The 23,606-nt window shown below is 41.5% G+C and overlaps 2 protein-coding genes across 3 annotated transcripts; one reads left to right on the top strand and one right to left on the bottom strand.

Moving 5' to 3' along the window:
• Window positions 1-304: 304 nt before the first annotated feature.
• On the bottom strand, window positions 305-3,364 carry TIMM8B (translocase of inner mitochondrial membrane 8 homolog B). Its single transcript, XM_007537075.3, has 2 exons — window positions 3,219-3,364; window positions 305-675 (listed from the first exon to the last, which is right to left on the bottom strand). The coding sequence occupies exons 1-2, from the start codon at window positions 3,300-3,302 to the stop codon at window positions 508-510; spliced, it is 252 nt and encodes an 83-aa protein (XP_007537137.1). The 5' UTR covers window positions 3,303-3,364; the 3' UTR covers window positions 305-507.
• Window positions 3,364-23,120, top strand: SDHD (succinate dehydrogenase complex subunit D). Of its 2 annotated transcripts, XM_007536886.3 has the most exons (4): window positions 3,364-3,517; window positions 8,380-8,496; window positions 17,100-17,244; window positions 22,030-23,120. In XM_007536886.3, the coding sequence occupies exons 1-4, from the start codon at window positions 3,466-3,468 to the stop codon at window positions 22,193-22,195; spliced, it is 480 nt and encodes a 159-aa protein (XP_007536948.1). In that variant the 5' UTR covers window positions 3,364-3,465; the 3' UTR covers window positions 22,196-23,120. The 2 variants fall into 2 exon arrangements, with proteins under 2 accessions (XP_007536948.1, XP_007537022.1); XM_007536960.3 differs by lacking the exon at window positions 17,100-17,244.
• The last annotated feature ends 486 nt before the right edge of the window (window positions 23,121-23,606 follow it).

Genomic DNA, 23,606 nt, shown 5'->3' with positions numbered 1-23,606 from the left:
CCCATGATTACTACCTCTTTACCAAAAACAGTAATTTTATTCTTGGAGCAAGGTCAAGTCTTTGTTGGGAGTTCTCAACATTTCTTTTTCTCTCACACTAGCAGACATCTTCCCCAAGACTTTTTTTTTTTTTTTTTTGCCATTATTTGCTTTTTCTTTGTCACATAAGCAATAAAGTAGTTTCTGTTTGTCATCTCTCTCAAACAAAAACTCTTCTATGCCTTAGCTCCCTTAGATATGACTTAGGGTGGCTTGTCAAAACCTAAGATCTCCATTCTAGTAATAAAATGAGACAGACAAAAGAGCAAGAGAATTCACATTTATTGACAAAATGATGTGATACAACCTGGAATTCACAAATTCCAAATAAATACATTTCACTTTCTTAATATTTGCTGTTTTGAGCACCAATAGGTTTGGCAACAAATTGAGAGCTGAAATCATGCCCCACTGGTCGTTCATAATAATATGTTCTTTGCTGCTTCCCTCATTCTCCCACGGAATGGCCTATTGTCCTCCTTTCTGTACAATCTGTGCAAACCGACTGGTGATAGCAAGAGTAGTGTCAATGAAGCGGTCCACACAACTAGAGAGACAATTTTCTGTGCGGGAGTCTGGCCGATTCCCTGGTTTCTCCACACATTTATCCCAACATAGCTCCATGAAGTGATGCACCTAAGAGGAAAGAAAAAAAAAAAAAAAACTATAGAGCTTGCAAACAGTTACCTAGCAATTGTACTCCATTTTTTGTCATCTTACAAAAAAAAAAAAAAAACCATGAGCTCTACTTTCTAATTCACTAATGTGGTTCAGACTGTGCCTATAAATATTTTTTTTATTACCTTCATTTTTTTATTGGATAGCCAGAAATCTAGATGGGAGAGAGGGATAGATAAGAGGCAGAGAGACGCCTGCAGCCCTGCTTCACTCACAAAGCTGTCCCCCTGCAAGGACTCAAACCTGGGTCCTTGTGCATTGTAACATGTGCGCCCAATAAGGTGCACCACCACCCAGCCCTTGCCTATAACTTTTCAATCTGGTCCATGCCTAATACAAAGCATACCTAATACAAAGCTTAAGATGGCTTTAAGGTTTTTTTGGAACCCTTTTTAGGGTCCTGAATTCCCAGCAAATGCATGTGCCAGTCTCTTATTTTTTTTAATTTATTTTAGGATAAACAAATTGAGAGGGGGAGATAACAAAAGTCTGCAACATTGCTTCATGTCTCATGAAGCCTCTACTGCAGGTGGGGACCAGGTGTTTGAACCCAGGTTCTTATGGGTTATGTGTGCTCAGGTGCACCACTGCCCAGCTGCCCTGGAAGTTTTTATTTTAAAAGATTTATTCAGTAAGGGGCCAGGTGGTGGTGCACCTAAGCCATATACCATCAGGTGTAAAGGCCTGGTCCTCACCTGCCATCCCAGAAAGCTTCACTAAATGTGAAGCAGGGCTGCAGGTGTCTGTCTCTCCCGTTTCCTCTCGATTTCTCTGTCCTATCAAAGGTTAAAAAAAAAAGTGGTCCGGGAGGTGGCACAATGGCTAAAACACTGGATTCTCAAGCATGAGGTCCCAAATTCAATCCCCGGCAGCACATGTACCAGAGTGATAATCTGGTTCTCTCTTTCCTCCTATATTTCTCATAAATAAAATCTTAAAAAAAAAAAAAAAAGCTTTTCAGGGTTCTTGGTGATGGAAGGAGACATAAGTTAGGGGTGTTTTGCAGACACCTATCACAGGGAGATGAGAAACTGTACCCATGTGCTTAACTGTATTGTAAACCTTCAGGGTGGGGGTAGACAGCATAATAGTTATGCAGAAACTCTCATGCCTGAGGCTCCAAAGTCCCAGATTCAATCCCCTACATTTCAGGCAGGGTTACTATCTTAAAATTTTTCCCAAAGCAGTTAACACCCAGTACAAGCTGGCATAGTGAGGTAGGTACCAACCAACCAATCCCCTCAAATATACATTCATCTCATTCCAAACCCATTCAAGATTTTTTTTTTTTCCCCCAGTGAGAGAATCATAGCATCACTCTGGTGTATCTAATGCCAGGGATTTAACTCTGGACCTCATGTTTGAGAGTCCATTGCCTTATTCACTAAGCCACCTCCCAGCTCACCCTAGAGATGATTTTTAACCTATTTTTGGGGAGTGGGGGAGGAGGTCATGAACATATCTGCTAATCTGATAATGTATGCCCTGTATAGGTTTCATGACCTAAAGATTATTCATATATATTGTGTCCAGGATTATTGCTGGGACTCGATGCCTGCACTACGAATCCAGTGCTCCTGGAGGCCATTTCCCCCCATTTTGTTGCCCTTGTCATTATTGTTACTGTTGTCGTTGATGATAGGACAGAGAAATCGATGTTGTTCATTGTTGGATAGGACAGAGAGAAATGGAGAGAGGAGGGGAAGACAGAGAGGGGGAGAGAAAGACAGACACCTGCAGACCTGCTTCACCGCCTGTGAAGTGACTCTCCTGCAGGTGGGGAGCCGGGGGCTCGAACCGGGGTCCTTAAGCCGGTCCTTGTGCTTTGCGCCACCTGCGCTTAACCCGCTGCGCCACCGCCCCGCCTCCGATTTTTGATACTTTCACGATTTCTCCCCCATAACAGCACCTCCCCTCCACGGAACTGAAAATAATTCACAGCGGGTTTCTAACCTGGTTGGGGATTGGGTCCTAAGAATTTAGGCAATTCTCCTCTGTGTGGTCTCAAGAGATGACAACCACTTCCACTGAAGTGGCGTGGCTCAAAAACGTGTCTACTGCCATGTCTGAGAGCCCACCTTCCACAATAATCCGCTGCTGCTCTTTAGTCTTCAAATACTTTGTCGCATCTGGCTCTCTCAACCCAGTGAGGCAGCGGGCGAGAAACCAAAGCCCATGGCAGACGTGTCTGGTCTAGGGGCGCCGCCTGGGGAGGGCAGAAGCGGGAGTCCCGTCCTCAGCTCCCGAACACCTAACTCCCGTCCTTTCACGTGGCCTCAATCTATTTCTCTGCTCCACATGTTCTCCCTTCCCCTTCCTGGGGTGGCTCATCTGGGGCCCGGGCACCGCCGGCCAGCGCTGGGGTGACTCGTCTCCTGTGAAGGGGAACTCGGCGCAGCAGCCTAGCAAGATCGGAGCACCGGACGGCCTCGCCGCACTCTAGCAGCCCGCGAGCCGAATGTCACCCTCCTCTTTCTTCACCCTGGTTCCCGTCCCCGAACCTGTGCAGTGAACTGCGCCTTCTGCTGCTCGGCCGCCACCAAGCGTTGCAACTCGGCTTCATCGGCTTCCCCGAGCCCCGCCATTGTTCGCGTCTGGACCTCACACTTCCGCTAGAAAGCGTGCGCAAGCGCAATGCGACTGACCCAGTTCCTGTTCTTCCGATGATTTTCAACGTCCTCGGGCGCAGGGCGGTGTCGTACGATTACTTCCGGTTCGCTGGACGACCTTGAGCCCCTCGGAAGCGAGATGGCGGTCTTGTTGAGGCTGAGCGTTCTCAGCCGGGCGCAAGGAGGCCGAGGTAAGTTCTTGCAGCCGGAGGTGCATAGTGCAGCCTCAGCCAGGGAAGGGGATCTGATGAGGAATAGTCTGCTGGGTGTTAAGACCTCCTGAACAGAGGGTCCCCATTCTCTTTGGCTTCTCTGGCCGCTTCTCGGAGCTTCTCAGAGACCGCTGCAATAGCTGTCACCCACCCTTCCCTGTTGACCCGGACGCTCACACCAGCACGTTTCTCTCCTGCCCTGAGGCTGACGTGCTGATGAATCATTTGAAGGAGCGCACCGTCTGGGAATTAACGGTCCGGCAGAGGCTATGCATAGGACTTGAAATTTTCATCCTGTTCAATTTTTGTTTTACTGGAACGCTGCGCATCCCTGGCTTATGGTGGGGCTGGATTGAACCTGGCACTCTTGGCACCTCAGACATGAAAGCCTTCTTGCATAACCGTAGTGTTCTCTCCCCAGCCCAGTCACCCCACCCTCCACTTGTTCTTACAGGGAAGAGTTGTTAGGCTCTGAGTCCTAGTTTGCCCTCTTGGACTTTCGTGTTTTGGGTGTAAGGTGATGGGTGTGTGGGTGGGTGGGGGGAGTAAATGACAAAGTCAGTTCTAACTGGGCATTTGTGTTAAACTAGGAGCTGTAACGTGAATAAACATAGTTGCTTCTCTCAAAGAGCTTCCTTCCTTCCTTCCTTTCTTCCTTCCTTCCTTCCTTCCCTCTGTTAAAGGGAAAAGGGGGACAGCATCTGCCCCCTATTCTGAGAGTCTCACGCCAATCTCAACATGAACTGATAAGACAACATGATTATTCAGGCAAATTAAATTTTTATTGAAAACAAAACATGTTGGGGAAAGAGAGAGACATAGAGAAAAGGAGATAGAAAAGGGGACTGAGAACTGACTTACATCCTTGTTGGTCACATGATAGTCCTGGAAAAAGACAGTGAGAGCCCCCAAAGGTTCACTGCTTTTAAGGCCAAAAAGCCCCACCTACACCTGCAACCACTCCCATTTCTGGGTAATCCTTCTCTCACTCAACACTGCCTTTCATTCCTCTTCTTATTCTACTTCTCCTCCTCAAAAAACAAACAAAAACTTTGTGTTGTGCATACATCATTATGCCAGTCCAGAAAAAGATCGTTCTGTGCTTTGGAAAGGATTACCCTTAGACCCTTCTTCTTCTTCTTCTTCTTCTTCTTCTTCTTCTTCTTCTTCTTCTTCTTCTTCTTCTAGCGTTTGCCCTTCTTCCGTAGCCAGTCAACAGCGTCAGGTTGAGCCTGATGTAAAGTTTCGAGGCCTCCTTTGAATCTGGAGAGGTGGCAGTCGTTGACTATGTGGGTCATAGTCTGTCTGGAGCCGCAGGGGCAGTTCGGGTCGTCTCTGGCTCCCCAGCGATGGAACATAGCGGCGCACCGGCCATGGCCTGTTCGATAGCGATTGAGGAGGGCCCCTAAGAGTGGGGAAGTAGTAGGAAGACAGCATGATGGTTATGCAAAGTTTTTCATCCCCGAGTCACTAAAGATCACAAATTCAATCCCTAGCACCACCATAAACCAGAGCTGAGCAGTGCTCCGGTCTCAGTCTCTCTCTCATTTTCTTTAATATTTTTCTCTTTATTGGGGGATTAATGTTTTATAACAGTTTGTACATGCATAACATTTCTCAGTTTTCCTCTCTCTCTTTTGCCTCCAGGGTTATCATCCTTCAAAAGGTGTCACGGTTCCCATTTTCATGTTCATCTTATTTAGTGGCATCTCAGTCTCTCTCTCTCTATATATATATGTATATATATGTATATGTGTATGTATATACATCATATAGAGACAGAAACTGAGAGGGAAGGGGGAGATAGACACCTGCAGGGCTGCTACACTACTTGTGAAGCTTCTCTCATCAGTGCAGTCCAGGGGATTCAACTCAGGACCTTGAGTATTGTAATGTGTATTCAGCCAGGGACACCACTGTCCCCTGCCCCACCGTTCTTTAACCTAAACCCAAAACATGAAAGGCATGTAGGTCTAGTCCACTCAGTTTAGTTGGTCATCACATCCTTTGGCTGTATTTTCTTTATATTTCATATGACATTTTCTACTTTCCAATTCAGGGCATCATCACCCTTATCTGCGTTGCTACAACAGAATCCTACCTCCCTGACTTGGGCCTGAGCCTGCCCCATTTCCTGTGATGGGCATCTAACACATTGTCACTTAAATGGTCAACCTAAACTTCAACTGTGGGTCATATCTTCCGGTGGATTCCCTTTACACAAAGTAAAATACATACTTCTCATAAAGACAAGCTTTTTCACATTTGGATTTCACTTCCTCTTTCTAGATTCACCTCATTCCTCATCTTGAGCTTCACACTCAAGTAATACTGATTTTGGTGGGGGTTTTGTTTGTTAGTTTTGGGTTTTTTTTAATTTTATTATTATTGCTTTTAATAGAGCAGAGAGCTATTGAGAGGGAAAGGACAGATTGAAAGGCAGAGGGATACACCTGCAGCTCTGCTTCACCATTGGTAAAGCTTCCTCCTGCAGGTGAGAACACAGGGCTTTAACCCATGTCAGACACAGCAGTGATGTGTGAGCATTGCCAGGTGCACTACTGCCCTACCACATTTTGTTTTGTCTTAAACCATACAGTTTATAGATCTGTATCACTGCTTTAGTTCATCTCAATAGTTCCTTTTTTTTTTTTTTTTTGCCTCCAGGGTTATTGCTGGGGCTCAGTGCCTGCACCACGAATCCACTGCTCCTGGAGGCCATTTTTTCCCCTTTTGTTGCCCTTCTTGTTGTAGTCTTGCTGTGGTCATTGTTGTTGTTGATGATGTCGTCGTTGTTAGATAGGACAAAGAGAAATGGAGAGAGGAGGGGAAGTCAGAGAGGGGGAGAGAAAGAGAGACACCTGCAGACCTGCTTCACAGCCTGTGAAGCGACTCCCCTGCAGGTGAAGAGCCGGTCCTTGCGCTTCGCAGACAAAAGGAAAGAGCAGAGTATGACTGTGAGCACTGGAGGACATGAAATGGGAAGAAGTTAAATATATTGCATCAATCTAGAAAACATGGCCAATGGGAAAGAAGAAGAGGTCAAAAATACCCCCCCCTTTTTTTTTAGACCCGACAGAAAGAGACACCAAAGCTTCGCTTCAGTATAGTTGGAGCCAAAGTTGTGTACTTGGAAAAACAGTGTACTATCCAAGTGAGCTGTTTCACTGGCCTGTTAAAGATAGTTTTTATGGAGTGTATATAACTTTTTGGCAGCTATGCTGAGTGCCTTTGCATGTTTTATTTGATTTTTAACAGAGTTATAAAATAAGTACTGTCACTTTCATTTTAATAAATGAAGACGTTGAGGCTTTGAGAGCCTATTTAACTTGTTCATTATCTCACAGACATCATTGGTGAAATAGAGTGTACTTAGGCTATTTATTTAAATTTTCTTATATTTATTTATTTTCCCTTTTGTTGCCCTTGTTTTTTTTTTTTTATTGTTGTTGTAGTTGTTGTTGTTATTGATGTCATTGTTGAATAGGACAGAAAGAAATGAGAGGAGGGGAAGACAGAGGGGAAGAGAAAGATAGACGCCTGCAGACCTGTTTCACCGCTTGTGAAGCAACTCCCCAGCCGGTGGGGAGCTGGGGGCTTGAACCAAGAAGGTCCTTCTGCCGGTCCTTGTGCTTGTTACCACGTGCGCTTAGCCCGCTGCCCTACCAACTGACTCCCCAATTTTTTTTTAAGTTATCTTTCTTTATTGGATAGAGACAGCCAGAAATTGAGAGGGAAGGAGAAGAGCAAGACACCTGCAGCCCTGCTTCACCACTCGTGAAGCTTTCCCTCTGCAGGTGGGGACCACAGGCTTAACCCGGGTCCTTGCACACTGTAATGTGTGTGCTTAACCAGGTGTGCCCCCTAGGCTGTCTATTTTATTAAGAAGTAGGATACAAATGGATCAAGACTACAAGTGAAGAAATGGACTTTCAAAACTAATATGGTAACAGATAAACTCAAACTAAGCCAAATTCCATGAGGGGAAAAACTTTTTCACCTTCCTTCTGCCCATTGCAGAGCATAATCTTGTATATGGTAAGTCTTTGTTGAATAGGTGAAAAAAATTGAAAGAGCTCCAATTTCATTATTTCTTACATCATATTTTGTTTTAGTGAGAGACCAGAGCACTACTCAATTCATTGAACCTTGGGCCTCAGAATCTTAGGCATGAGATTCTTCTGCATAACTGTTATGCTATATCCTCAGCCCTCTAAAATAAGGCCCTGTTACATCAATGGACCATTGTTTTTTTTTTTTTTCAGCCTTTAAGAGACTGTTTATTCTGACCTCAAAACAATCTAGTAAAATAGATGCTGTCATCATCTTCCAAGTGACATGTTACCCTCCACCCCCATTGGACTTAAACCACTTGCTTATGATTGTTTGGCAAGTTTATTAATCCAGGAAGGGGCATGTTATTAGAACTTCATACTTAAGGGACCAGGTGGTGGTGCACCTGGTTGAGTACACATGTTACATACAATGTGTAAGGACCCAGGTTTGAGCCCCCAGTCCCCACCTGCAGGGGGAAAGCTTTGCAAGTGGTGAAGCAGGGCTGTGGTTATCTCTCTCCCTCTCTATCACCCCCTTTCCTCGATTTCTGGCTGTCTCTATTTCAATAAATAAAGAAAATAAAATTAAAAAAAAAAACAAACTTCAGACTTATAAGCAGGAAGCCCTGAGTTTGATCTCCATCACAACATATGCCAGAATACTCTGGCCTTTTCCTCCTCTCTCTACCTCATGAAATAAAGTAATTTTCCCAAAGTTTATCAGCCTATTAAAGGAATGGTGCCTATGTGTCCCCCCCTCCCCCCCCCCCATTTATCTTTCCTCAGCTCTGTTCCTGCGAGCACCAGTGGTCAGACCTGCTCTTGTCTCAGCATTTCTCCAGGACCAGCCTATGCCAGGATGGTGTGGGATGCAGCACATTCACCTGTCACCCAGTCGCTATTGTATGTAATCTCCATTGTTGCTGCTTTCAGGGCTCGGGACGTTTTCACCTCTAGCAGGATATTCTCTATGGGAAGAGGAGGGACCTCTTCGGTCTAGTTCTGTCAGATGAAGACCTAACCTACACCTTCGGTCATATTAGCCTGGTTCAGTGATAGAATGCATACTCAGATGGCCTTACTGTTTTGAGTTTTCTAAATTAAAAAAAAAAAAAAATTCTTTAAGAAAATAGATTTTCTTGGAGCTAGATCGATGCTTTCTATCTTTCTCTTTGAAAAAGTCAGTCTGAAGCAGTGAAGGCCCAGGGAAAATAGGGCCCACACCTGACCATGCAAGAGGCCCTGGGTTCTAGCCTTGGCACCACATGCACTACCATGAACAGCATGGGTATGTGTGTGTGTTCGGGGCGTGGGGGGTTCTATGGATGGTGGATCTGTTCTTTAAACTCTGTCTCTTTTTTGATGTCTACTTTTTATCTTCTCTTTAAAATAAGAATGAAATAGTTGGGACTAGGTGGTGGCATACCTGGTTAAGCACGCATGCTACAATGCACAAGAACCTGAGTTCAAGCCCCCAGTCCCCACCTGCAAGAGGAAAGCTTCACAAATGGTGAAGCAGTGCTGCAGGTGTCTCTCCTCTCTTAACTTCCATTCCTTTCAATTTCTGGCTGTCTATCCAATAAATACAGATAATAATAATAAAAAAAAAACACCCTTTTTCAAAAAGAATGGAATAATCTGTTGAGGTCACAAGATAATGACATTTGCACTTGCATGAAGCCCTGAGGTTCATATCCTGGCATTGTTAAAACAGAAAGAAAGAGAGAAAGAAAGAAAGAAAGAAAGAAAGAAAGAAAGAAAGAAAGGAAGGAAGGAAGGAAGGAAGAAAGAAGTGGCAGTTTCCCAACTTCCAGTGGAGGGGAGGGGCTATAGAACTCTGGTGGTGGGAATTGTATGGAATTGTACCCCTCTTATATCACAATCTTGTCAACTGTTATTAAATCACTAATTTAAAAAGTTTAAAAAGAACTGTGACAGTCATCATCCTCTATATGCCCAGAGAAAGCAGCATTATGATAGGAAGCAGAGTGTTTACAGTGGGTAGGCCAAGCCAGTTTTCTGGAAGAGGGCTAAAACTACAAAAAAGATTATGCCGAGGCTTGAATGTGTTGAGCTCAATTGCAGATCTAAGAGAATGCTGGCTATCAGGAAATGAAAGTACTTTAAACTGGAAGGATATTAGAAGAGAAAGACTCAATCCAATTCTTAACTCATCTTTTGTTTGCTGTGAAAACAAGATCTTGAAGCTATGTTCACTTTAAAAGATACTTGTAGATTCTCTGTCTCTTTAGGTAATTAAGGAGTTTGTTTTATTTTCATTTATTAAATCAGTATTTTATAAAGAAAAACGCTCTTGATTTTTCTGTTACCCTTTTAGGTATAGTTGGATCTGATAGTGTAGGCAAGTGTAGTTTTCTTTTGCTTATTTTCTGTTTTGTTTTTCTTTTTAGAATTTCTTAATCTTTGAAAAGTATTTTGTATTTGCATTCCTTTACTTAGTTCAGAGTGACTTTACTTGGGCTGTATGGGACTGATGGATAGCTCTTAAAGTTAAGTCTTTAATACTTAAAATGCATTATGATTTTTTAAAAATTTATTTCTTTATTGGGGAATTAATGTTTTACATTCAACAGTAAATACAATAGTTTGTACATGCATAACATTCCCCAGTTTCCCATTTAACAATATAACCCCAACTATGTCATTTATCATCCTTCATGGACCTGTATTCTACCCACCCACCCACCCACCCCCAGAGTCTTTTACTTTGGTGCGATATGCCAATTCCATTTCAGGTTCTACTTGTGTTTTCTTTTCTGGTCTTGTTTTTCAACTTCTGCCTGAGAGTGAGATCGTCCTATATTCATCCTTCTGTTTCTGACTTATTTCACTCAACATGATTTTTTCAAGGTCCATCCAAGATCAGCTGAAAACGGTGAAGTCACCATTTTTTACAGCTGAGTAGTATTCCATTGTGTATATAGACCACAACTTGCTCAGCTACTCATCTGTTGTTGGACACCTGGGTTGCTTCCAGGTTTTGGCTATTACAAATTGTGCTGCCAAGAACATATGTGTACACAGATCTTTTTGGATGGATGTGTTGGGTTCCTTAGGATATATCCCCAGGAGGGGAATTGCAGGGTCATAGGGTAGGTCCATTTCTAGCCTTCTGAGAGTTCTCTAGACTGTTCTCCACAGAGGTTGGACCAATTTGCATTCCCACCAGCAGTGCAGGAGGGTTCCTTTGACCCCACACCCTCTCCAGCATTTGCTGCTGTTACCTTTTCTGATGTATGACATTCTCACAGGAGTGAAGTGATATCTTATTGTTGTCTTGATTTGCATTTCTCTGACAATCAGAGACTTGGAACATTTTTTCATGTGTTTGTCGGCCTTTTGGATCTCCTCTGTGGTGAATATTCTGTCCAAGTCCTCCCCCCATTTTTGGATGGGGTTATTTGTTGTCTTGTTGTTGAGTCTGGCAAGCTCTTTATATATGTTGGTTATTAAACTCTTATCTGATGTATGACATGTAAAGATCTCCCATTCTGGGAGGGGTCTCTTGGTTTGGGTAGTGGTTTCTTTTGCTGTGCAGAAGCTTTTTAATTTGATGTAGTCCCATAGGTTTATACTTGCCTTAGTCTTCTTTGTAATTGGATTCGTTTCATTGAAAGTGTCTTTAAAATTTATGCGGAAAAAAGTTCTGCCAATATTTTCCTCTAAGTATTTGATAGTTTGTGGTCTAACATCCAAGTCCTTGATCCACTTGGAATTTACTTTTGTATTTGGTGAACTACAATGATTCAGTTTCATTCTTCTGCATGTTTCAACCCATTGTTTCCAACACCATTTGTTGAAGAGACTCTGCTTTCCCCATGTAATAGTCTGGGCCCCTTTGTCAAAGATTAGATGTCCATAGGTGTGGGGCCTCATTTCTGGGCTCTCTATTCTATTCCACTGGTCAGTGTGTCTGTTCATGTTCCAGTACCAAGCAGTTTTGATGACAATGGCCCTATAATACAGTTTGAGATCTGGGAGTGTGATGCCTCCAGTTCTGTTCTTTTTTCTCAAGATTGTTTTGGCAATTCTAGGTCTTTTCTGGTTTCAGATAAACATTTGTAGCATTTTTTCTATTCTCCTAAAAAATGTGCTTGGGATCTTGATGGGGATAGCATTAAATTTGTAGATGGCTCTGGGTAATATATTCATTTTGATGATGTTAATTCTTCCAACCCATGAACATGGAATATCTTTCCACTTTGTGTCTTTTTCAATTTCTTTTAGTAGTGACTCATAATTTTCAGTATACAAGTCTTTCACTTCTTTGGTTTGATTTACTCCTAGATATTTTATTGTTTTTGTTGCTATAGTAAAAGGAATTGATTTCTGCATTTCAGTTTCTTCTAACTTAGTGTTTGCATAGAGGAATGCCACTGACTTTTGTATGTTAATTTTGTAGCCTGACACCTTACTGTATTGCCTGATGATTTCCAAAAGCTTCTTGCTGGATTCCTTAGGTTTTTCTATGTATACTATCATGTCATCTGCAAATAAGGAGAGTTTGACCTCTTCTCTTCCAATCCGTATCCCTTTAATTCCTTGCTCCTGCCTGATTGCTATGGCAAGAACTTCCAACACTATGTTGAATAGTAATGGTGATAGTGGGCATCCCTGTCTAGTACCTGATCTGAGTGGAAATGCTTCCAGTTTTTCACCATTGAGTATGATGTTGGCTGTAGGTTTGCTATATATAGACTCCACTATCTTCAGGAATTTTCCATCTATTCCCATTTTTTGTAGTGTTTTGATTATAAAGGGATGTTGTATTTTGTCAAAGGCTTTCTCTGCATCTATTGATATGACCATGTGGTTTTTGGTCTTGCTTTTGTTGATGTGGTGGATCACATTGATTGATTTACGTATATTAAACCAACCTTGCATGCCTGGGATAAACCCCACTTGGTCATGATGAATAATCTTTTTGATATACTGCTGTATCCAGTTGGCTAGAATTTTGTTCAATATTTTCGCATCTATGTTCATCAGAGATGTTGGTCTGTAGTTTTCTTTTTTGGTTGTGTCCCTGTCTGCTTTTGGTATCAGGGTGATGTTGGCTTCATAGAAGCTGGCAGGGAGTATTCAATCTTCTGGAAGATTGAATACTCCCTGTATCTGGAAGTGTTTTCAATCTTCTGGAAGACTTTTAAAAGTAGAGGTATTAGTTCTTCTTTGAAGGTTTTGTAGAATTAATTTGTAAAACCATCAGGTCCAGGACTTTTATTTTGGGGGAGATTTTTGATAACTGTTTCAATTTCATTAGCTGTGATAGGCCTGTTCATGTTATCCACTTCCTCTTTACTTAGTTTTGGAAGTTGGTAGGTATCTAGGAAATCGTCCATTTCTTCCAGGTTCTCTAGTTTGGTGGCATATAGTTGTTCATAGAAGCCTTGCATGATATGTTGAATTTCTGCGGCGTCTGTTGTGATATCTCCTCTTTCATTTACTATCCGATTTATTTGGGTCTTCTCCCTTTTTTGTTTTGTGAGTCTGGCTAAAGGTTTGTCGATTTTGTTTACTCTTTCGAAGAACCAACATTTACTTTCGTTGATCTTTTGTATGGTTTTCCTATTCTCAATGTTATTTATTTCTGCCCTAACTTTAGTGATTTCTGTCCTTCTGGTTGCTTTAGGGTTCCTTTGTTGTTATTCTTCTAGGTCTTTAAGATGTGCAATCAGGCTGTTTATTTGTGCCTTTTCTTGTTTCCTAATGTGTGCTTGTATAGCTATGAACTTCCCTCTTAGGACTGCTTTAGCTGTGTCCCAAATATTTTGATAGCTTGTGTCTTCATTTTCATTGAACTCTCGAAACATTTGATTACTTCCTTTATTTCCTCTTTGACCCAGAAGTTGTTAAGAAGTGTAGTGTTGAGCTTCCACATTTTGGGACTGTTACTAATCTTTTGTTGATTGTTAAGTGTTAGTTTAATTCCACTGTGGTCTGAGAAGATGCTTGGGATGATTTCAGTGCTCTTGAATTGGCTGATGCTGTCTTTGTGGCCTAACATATGGTCTATCCTTGAGAATGACCCATGTGGATTTGAGTAAAATGTATATTCCAGTTTCTTGGGATGAATGACTCTGAAAATGTCCAATAGTTCTAGTTTATCTATCTCTTCATTTAGCTCCCTTATGTCTTTATTGATTTTCTGCCGGGATGATCTGTCAAGTTGAGAGAGTGGGGTGTTGAAGTCCCCTACTATGATTGTGTTACTGTAATATATTGCTGTAGTTCATTCAGTAGAAGTTTGATGTATTTAGATGGCTTCTCATTGGGTGCATAGATGTTAATAATTGTTAAGTCCTCTTGATTGACTGATCCTCTGAGCATTAAGTAGTGTCCATTCCTATCTTTTTTAATCTTATCTATTTTAAAGTCTGTCATGTCAGATATGAGAATAGCTGTTCCTGCCCTTTTTTGTGAGCCATTGGCTTGTATGATAGTTTTCCATCCTTTCACTTTACGTCTGTGTTTGTCTTGTTGAGTTAGGTGTGTTTCCTGTAGACAGCATATTGTTGGGTTGTGTTTTCTGATCCATCTTCCTACTCTGTGTCTTTTAATAGGTGAATTCAGGCCATTGACATTTATTGATATCAAAGATTGAAGATATTTTAACGCCATTCTTGTAGAGTTTTAGAGTGTTTTGATATATTTCCTATTTGTGGTGGTCTGGTTGTTTATAGGAGACCTTTCAGAACTTCTTTCAGGGCAGGCTTGGTGATGGTTGATTCCTTCAACTGTTGCTTGTCTGAGAAGGTTTTGATGCTTCCATCTAGTCTGAATGACAGTCTAGCAGGATATTAGTATTCTTGGCTGAAAGCCTTTCTCATTGAGCACTCGATAGATATCTTGCCATTCTCTTCTGGCCTATAGTGTTTGTATGGAGAAGTCTGCTGCTAATCTTATGGGTTTTCCTTTGTAGGTGACTCTTTGTTTTTCTCTTGCAGCCTTCAGGATCCTTTCTTTATCCTTATTCCTTTCCATTCTAAGTATGATATGTCTTGGTGTCTTTAGGTCTGGGTTAATTCTTTTTGGGACCCTCTGGGCTTCTTGAATCTTTATGTCTTTGATGTTGTCTAGACTAGAGAAGTTTTCAGCTATTATGGCCTGGAAATGCTTTTTTCCTCTCCTTCTCTTTCTTCCTCTGGTATGCCAATAATGCGTATATTGTTTCTTTTGAAGTCATCCCATAGGACTCTGTTGTTTTCAGCATCTCTTAATCTCTTTTTGAGATCTCTTCTTTTTTAGTTGTCTCTAATTCATCCTCAATCTTGCTAATTCTGTCTTCAGCCTCACTGATTCTATTCTCTCTGCCCTCTACTGCTTTCTGGAGTTCATCTATTTTGTTGCCCTGCTGTGATACTGTTTTAGCTTGTTCAGCTAGTTGCCTTCTTAGCTCAGCGATTTCAGCTTTCAGCTCTCTAATAACCATGAGATAATTAGAATTTTCTTCCATATTCTCATTTGTTGTTCCTGCATTTCTGATTACAATTTTTTCAAATTCTTTACTCACTCCTGTTATTATTTCCTTAGCTAATGTTTGGATGTTGAACTCGTTGTTTTGTGCTTCACTCTCTGGAGGACTTTTAGCTGGACTCTTGTCCTGGTTCGAGTCTTCAATATTTTTTCTTGTTGTTTTAACCATTTTATATATTATGTTATGAGTTCCCTTTATCAGTACTTTTCAAATTATTGATCACTATTGCCTGGATTGACTTCTGTCTAAGTAAGTTAATTAAAGGGTTCACAGTGGTGGAAGTTAACAGTGATTTCAATCCCTGAGTTGGAGCTCAGTGGTTTAAAAGCCTCTTTTTTTTTTTCCTTCCCTGTAGGGTATGGGAGCCTGAGGGCTTTTAAACTATCAATAGGCTTCAGCTTAATCACTTACTCCTGTCCAAGAGATGAAGCAGGGTGTGGCAGAGATAATCCAGTGGTTATGCAAAGAGACTTTCACAGCCCCTCAGCTATGCCACCGAGGTATAGGTCTTCTGAGTTTCCTGGTTAGATCTCTGTCCCCTCTTTGTTACTGTGTCCAGATTCTGAGGGTAGTAGCAATGGAGACTCAGAGTTGCACTTGGTGAGTCTCTGGGGAGTCCTTTCCTCCCTTCAGCTGTCCCCTTGTTGGTGGAGCAGACTGGAGGTGGTGTCTCCACTGATAAACTGTTGAACTGTTAGCAGTCCCTTAATCTCTCCTTAGGCCCCTCTCTCCTCTCTGTCACCAGCCACACGTGTTTGTACTCACGGGTGATTTACTGGGTTCCTGTGGTCATTCTAGTCCTGTATGTTTCGGTCCTGGGTATTCCTAGTTGATCTGGGAGAGGAGAGGAGAAGAGGGGAGAATGGGAGGGGAGGGGAGGGGAGGAGAGGGGAGAGGAGAGAAAAGCGAACTGCTGCTCGTAGCTCTGCCTCCGGAAGTCCGAATTCCTGCATTATGATTTTAATGTGCGTGTTTATGTGTACTTTTCTATGAAGTGTCATTTCTGTAAATTGCCCAAATGCATCTGTAGTCAACAAAAAGATAGTCTTTCTCAAAGGAAATATTTAATGTGTGCTCAACCAGGTGCGCCATCACCCAGCCCCTCTCAAAGGAAATATTTCAAGCCTACTTTGTTTTTCTCTTCTTTAAAGGAAACTTAATTTTTCTCCCGCCCAGGAAACTTAAATTTTATGTTAGGGTTTTTTTTTTTTTTTTTTCCTCCAGATTTATCACTGGGGCTTGTTGCCTGCACTACGAATCCACTGTCCCTGGAGGCTTTTCCCCCATTTTTTTGGGCTTGTTGTTGTTATTGCTGCTGGATAGGACAGAGAGAAATTGAAAGAGGAGGGGGAGAGAGAGTTATACATCTGCAGACCTGCTTCACTGCTTGTGAAGTCATCCCCCTGCAGGTGGGGAGCCGGGGGTATTGAACTGGTATCCTTAAGCTAGTCCTTGCACTTTGCGCCATGTGCATTTAACCCCCAAGCAGATTGTCATAATTTTCTTTTTTTCTTTTTTTAAAATTATCTTTATCAGATAGAGACAGCCAGAAATTGAGAGGGAAAGAGAAGAGAGAGAGGGAGAGAGACAGACACCTGCAACCCTACTTCACCACTTGTGAAGCTTTCCCTCGTAGGTGGGGACCAGGGCCTTGAACCCAGGTCTTTGTGCATCATGACACGTGCGCTTAACGAGGTGTGCCACCACCTGGCCCCAATTGTGATAATTTTCTAAAGCGATTTTAACAGTCTTGTACCTATAAACGAAGTGACTGTCTTCAACATTGTATATACTGAGACCACCCTGTGCTAAAATGCTTTAAAGAAAGGAGATAGCATTTCTATAAAGTATGTTCTTTACCTTACTCTCTATTCTTGACATTAAGTTTTATATTCATACTCTGCCATTTGGACATTTCAGATTGTTTGTTTGTTTGGTAAGCTTTGGCAGAAATAGAATATGTGCTTCACCCCTCAACACTTAATGAATCTGGTCCTTCCTTCTGTAGCTGATTCCAAGGCTGCCTCTCTCCACTGGACTGGTGAGAGGGTTGTCAGTGTTTTGCTCCTTGGCCTGATTCCAGCTGCTTATTTGAATCCTTGCTCGGCAATAGACTACTCCCTGGCTGCAACCCTCACTCTTCACAGTCACTGGCAAGTACAGTACTATGTTGCTTGTTCATTTGTTTTTGCTGTAAGTTGTCTTCATTGAATATGACATGCTCAAGACCTTTAGAAAAAGAATATGAAATATATATATATATATATATAGATAGATAGATACATCCAGGTATGTACCTACTTGCCTACCCAGTAGCTTCACATCCAGGTTTAATAAGAATTTAGTCAGTTTGAGCTCCTGTCTCCCCACCTGCGGGGGTGGGGGTCACTTTACAAGCGGTGAAGCTGGTCTGCAGGTGTCTATGTTTCTCTCCCCCTCTGTGTGTTCCCCTCCTCTCCATTTCTCTCTGTCCAGCAACGACAACAATAATGACTACGACAATAAAACAAAGAGGGCAACAAAAAGGAATAAATAAATATTTTTTTAAGATAAGCATTTAGTAAGTCAAACATTATAAAACTCAGTGCCTTATCTCTTCTTCCTACACTCTTGCTCATCTGAATTGACTGCATTTCTATTTTTTGGTTTGTTAAAGCCCTGGCTGGTTGTCATCCTTGATTTCATTAGTAGTCTCCTAATCAGTGTCTCCCCACCCCCCCTTTGGTTCATTTCCAACACAGCAGCCCCAGAGATCCTGTTAAAATGTTTGGCAGTGGGGCCAGGCAGCCATGCACAAAATTGAGCATACACATTACCATGCTCAAGGACTTGGGTTTAAGTCCCTGTTTCTCACTTACAGGGGGAGCAGGTCTGCAGGTGTCTTGGTCTTTTTCTCTCCCTCTCTGTCTTCCTCTCCCCTCTCAATTTCTGTCTGTCCATCCAATAAAATAGATGGAGGGGGGAAGGCTGCATAAAAAATAGCCAGTGAGGTTGCCAGAGAGATACAATGGGAAACCACTGGCATGCATTAATAAGTAGCCTAAGGGTTGCTTCCCATTTTTTTTAGATAGATCTCTATGAATCTTTGCACACATTACAGTGCACAAGGGGCTTGAATCTAGGTCCTTGTGCACTGTAATGTGTGCACTTAACCAAGGGCACCACCACCTGGCCCTACTATATTCTTTTTTTTTTTTTTTAAGTATTTTATTTATTTCATTTTTGAGAGAGATGCAGAGAGAGAAAGACACAGAGAGAAATACCAGAGCACTGCACAGCTCTGGCTTATGGTGGTGCGGGGGATTGAACCTGGGACTTTGGAGCCTCAGGCATGAGAGTCTCTTTGCATAACTATTATGCTATCTACCCCCCACCCAAGCCCTACTATATTCTTATAAAGGAATATTATTTGACCATTGAGGTGATTTAAAAGTACTTATACTGCCAGTCCAAAGATGAGCCTTGAAAACATGCCACTCCATAGATGAGCCTTGAAAACATGCTAAAGCCCTCTACCATGTTGAAGGAAGCTATATAACATTTTCATATAATATTTATATATATAATATTTTTATATATAACATGTTGAAGGAAGCTTTGGTGATACATTCTTTTTTACTCTTTTTCTCTCTCTGCCTTAATGTCTCTATCTAAAAAAAAAGGGAATAACAATATAAAATAATGTTATTGTCATGCCTGAGGCTCCAAAGTTCCAATCCCCTGTACCACCATAAGCTACAGCTGAACAGTACTCAGATTTAAAAAATATATATTATATAAAATCGGGAGTTGGGCGGTAGCACAGCGGGTTAAGTGCAAGGTCCGGCATCAGGATCCTGGTTCAAGCCCTGGGCTCCCCACCTGCTGGAGGTTGCTTCACAAGCGGCAAAGCAGGTCTTCAGGTGTCTATCTTTCTCTCCTCTCTGTCTTCCCTTCCTCTCTCCATTTCTCTCTGTCCTATCCAACAACAACAATAGCTATGACAACAATAACAACTACAACAAGGGCAACAAAATGGGAAAAATAGCCTCCAGGAGCAGTGGATTCGTAGTGCAGGCACCGAGCCCCAGTAATAAACCTAGAGGCAAAATAAATAAATAAAATCACTGAGTCAAATGGCAACTCTCTTTGTTGCAGATCTTTCCCAATGTGGCTGTCAATATCTTACTTTCCCAACAAAAAGACATGAAGGTTCTAATTTCTGGCTATCTTCCAAGCACTTCTCCATCTTTTATTATAGACATCCTGGTGGGTGTGGGTGGTATTTTGTACTTGTGAACTGCATTCCTCTAATAACAAGTGAAGAAACTATGTTTGTCAGGGTACACCTTGTTGATTTATCTCTTGACAAAATTTTACTTTTTTAATCTATTATTTTGATAGAACAAAATGGTTTACTAGGTACATAGAAACCACAATGGGAAATTAGAAGAAAAAGGCTAGCCAGAATTGTGCATGGGCCATTAAACTTAGTTCATCAATACCTAAAATGGACTTCCTACCCTCCCATCACTCTACATTCTCTATTCTTACCTGCGATTTCTATTTCTTTCTTTTTTTTAAGATTTTATTCATTAGTGAGAGGGATAGGAGGAGAGAGAGAAAGAACCAGACATCATCTGGTACATGTGCTGCCAGGGATTGAACTCAGGACCTGCTGCTTGAGAGTCCAATACTTTATCTAGTGCTCCGCCTCCCGGACCACACCTGCTCCATTTCTACTTTCTGGTTCCTATTCATTAAATATTTTGACCTGCCTCATAACGTACTGATACTAGATTGCAGATGCCACCATAATTCCATCCTGACTTCCTTGGGCAGACGACCCCACCAATGTGTCACCTCCCCAGAGCCTTGCCTGACTAGAGAAAGATAGAAACAGGCTGGTCGTATGGATAGACCTTCCAACACCCATGTCCAGCAGAGGAACAAGTACAGAAACACACACACACACACACACACACACACACTTGAGTCTGGGAGAAAGACAGTTGAGTCTGGGGCTGAGGAGATCAGAGTGTTAAAAGCACAAAGTTGCACGCTTGTGGCTTCACAGACCAAAGGTTTAACCACATTATGCGAAAGCTGAGCACTGCTTTGATTCTTTCTCTCATAAGTAAGTGAGTAAATATTTTTTTTTAAGAATCAAATCTGAAGAGGCTGGCAAAATAGTTCACCTGGATAGTGTGCTGCTTTGCCATGTGTGCAACCAAGCTCAAGCACTCCCCCAGCAAAAAGTGACCTTGAAGAATAGGAAGCTGTCTTTATTATATTACTAGTAAATTTCTTTTTTAATCAAGAAATTATTTAGTATAATATCACAAGTCAAGGACAGTTAACAAATAGCTATATGCATTATACAACAGCCTCACAAAGATAAAGCAAAATAAACTTAACAAAAAGGAATATAAACTGTATAATCCCATTTATTTATTTTACTGGAGCAGTGCTCAGCTCTAGTTTATGGTGGTGCTAGAGATTGAACCTGGGACCTTTGGTGCCTCGGGCATGAAAGGCTCTTTGCATAACCATTTTGCTATCTCCTCAGCCCTATGATTCCATATAATAAAAGTTAAAAAATACATGGGTGGGGTTAGGTAGCATAATGGTTATGCAATGAGACTCATACCTGAGGCTTCAAAGTCCCAAGCTCAATCCCTTGCATTAATATAAACCAGAGCTGAGCAGTGCTTTGGTTAAAAAAAGTGGGGGCTGGGTGGTGGCGCATCTGGTTGAGTGCACATGTTACAATGCAGAAGGACCAGGTTCGAGCCCCCAGTCCCCACCTTTATTGGGATAGCTTCACGAGTGGTAAAGCAGGGTTGCAGGTGTCTCTCTGTCTCTCTCCCTATCATACCCTCCCTTATCAATTTCTGGCTCTGTCAAGCCAATAAATAAATAAAGAAAATAAAACTTAAAAAAAAAAAAAGAAGAAATACACTTGAAAAAAAATCTAAAAAAAAGGGGAGGAGAGGCTGGTCAGACGGTAGTACAGTGGGTTAAGCGTACATGGCGTGAGGCACAAGGACTGGCGTAAGGATCCCAGTTCAAGGCCCCAATTCCCCACCTCCAAGGGGGGTCATTTCACAAGTGGTGAAGCGGGTCTGCAGGTGTCTATCTTTCTCTCTTCTTCTCTATTTTCCTCTCCTCTCAAATTTTCTCTGTCCTATCCAACAACAATATCAGTAACAACAACAATAAAACAACAAGGGCAACAAAAGGGGAAAAAATAGCTTCCAGGAGCAGTGGGTTTATGGTGCAGGCAACGAGCCCCAGCAGTAACCCTGGAGGAAAAAAAAAGTTTAAAAATAGATGAAATGTTAGTGTTTAGTAATTCTTGTGTAGGTACTAAAGTCACCACTAATAAGGAAGTAGTTAATAATGAGGCTGAATGTGAACTGATGATGGAGAGGAGCTGTAAGGATCCTTCTGTTATCTTAGTGTTCTTTTTTAAAAAATATTTATTTATTCATGAGGAATGATAGGAGAGAGAGAAAGAACCAGACATCACTCTGGTACATGTGCAGCCAGGGATTGAACTTAGGACCTCATGCTTGAGAGTCCAATGCCTTATCCACTGTGCCACCTCCCAGACCACTATCTTAGTGTTTTGTTAACATTGTTGGTGATAAAATCTGATGGCTTTGTGACCCAAAAAAAGCTCTCTTTTGTCTTAGCATATTCATATTTCAGAATTGTATGATTTAAACTAATTACAGAGTTATCCCAGTTAAATGAATGTCAAAAGAATACCCAAAAAATGTCTTAAGTAATTAGGGAAATATTAGTAGGAAAGTTTTGATTCCTTTACTTTTGTATATGATTCTCATTACCATGAATTATAATCTGAACCTCATTGGTTACTTTTTAAGCAGCTCTTTTATGACTAACTTTCTAACTTGTGATATTCCAATTATGTTGTGATTCTTTTTCTTTAGGGGCCTTGGACAAGTTGTTACCGACTATGTTCATGGGGCTGCAACGCAGAAAGCTGCCAAAGCCGGCATTTTGGCACTCTCAGCTTTAACCTTTGCTGGGCTTTGTTATTTCAACTACCATGATGTGGGCATCTGCAAAGCTGTTGCCATGCTGTGGAAGCTCTGACCTTTTTGATTTAATACCTTGAGAAGATTGTACACCTCTTTGCCTCTGCTCTGTCATGCCATTCAACTCACAATAAGGAGGGTATAACAGTTAAGTTCATTCATAAGACAAACCTCTTCTAATGATTATCTTTAGAATTTAATCTGTCAAGGGACAAGCTTGAGAGGGCTTGTGTCAAGAAGTTGTGGAGTTAAATTCTGTATTTTAGTGAGTTAATGATGTTTCCAATTTCTCCCAAGACTCATTTTATAAACACTCTGTTATATAACATATAATTCCTAGAGGGAACTCGGTTTTGTTATTATAAATACCAGATTATTGGTCCTGGAGAACAGTGGAAAAGGGAAAGATGGTAAGAGATTTGACATAAATATTTTTGCAAGTGTCCTCCTCTGTTTCATTGATGTCAGTTACTGATGATTACATGTCCTAGGGAAAATTTAAAATTAGGAAATGCTATTATTTCACATACTGATTTATCATAAGTTCCAGGAAGGGATCTGGAGAACTTTAAATATAAAGAAGTTCCGTGTAGGGCCCATGAAATAACTCACTTGGATAAAGTGCTGCTTTGCCATGTGCACAACGTCTAAGTTTGAGCCTGGCCCCTACTGCTTTGAAGAAAACTTTGGTGCTGTGTTCTCTTTCATTCTGTTAGAGGTTGCATGCTTGTGACTTCACAGGCCAAAGGTTTAACCACCTTATGCCAAAGCTGAGCATTGCTCTAGTTCTTTTTCTCATAAGTAAGTAGATATTTTTTTAAAAATCAAATCTGAAGAGGCTGGCAAAATTAGTTAATAAAGAACTTCCATGTATGAAAGAGGTTCTCTTACAGATGTATAAATGCTACCAAAAAAACTAAATTGAGATTTAATGTTTTTATTTGCTTGTTCCAAAATAAAATAATGTGTCCACACAGATATAAGACTATAAGAAATTACTTGTCGGGGCTCGGGTGGTGGCGCAGCGGGTTGGGCGCACATGGCGCAAAGCGCAAGGACCAGCATAAGGATCCTGGTTCGAGCCCTGACTCCCCATCTGCAGGGCAGTTGCCTCAGGTAGTGAAGCAGATCTGCAGGTATCGATCTTTCTCTCCCCCTCTGTCTTCCCCTCCTCTTTCCATTTCTCTGTATCCTATCCAACAACAGTGACATCAATAACAACAATAATAACCACAACAATGATAAAAAAAAAAAAAAGGGCAATAAAAGGGGAAAAATAGCCTCCAGGAGCAGTGGATACATCGTGCAGGCACCGAGCCCCAGCAATAACCCTAGAGGGAAAAAAAAAAGAAAATACTTGCATTTTCCCACTGGGAATCTTTAATGTGAAAATGTATTCTGCAAAAATAAATCTTTTTTAAAGATAAAATGCTATATAATTAAAACATTCTACTCTCCTATATTAACTT

Source organism: Erinaceus europaeus, chromosome 20, assembly GCF_950295315.1.
Source record: "Erinaceus europaeus chromosome 20, mEriEur2.1, whole genome shotgun sequence".
Taxonomy (NCBI): domain Eukaryota; kingdom Metazoa; phylum Chordata; class Mammalia; order Eulipotyphla; family Erinaceidae; genus Erinaceus; species Erinaceus europaeus.
This window is presented reverse-complemented; position numbering and strand designations above follow the sequence as displayed.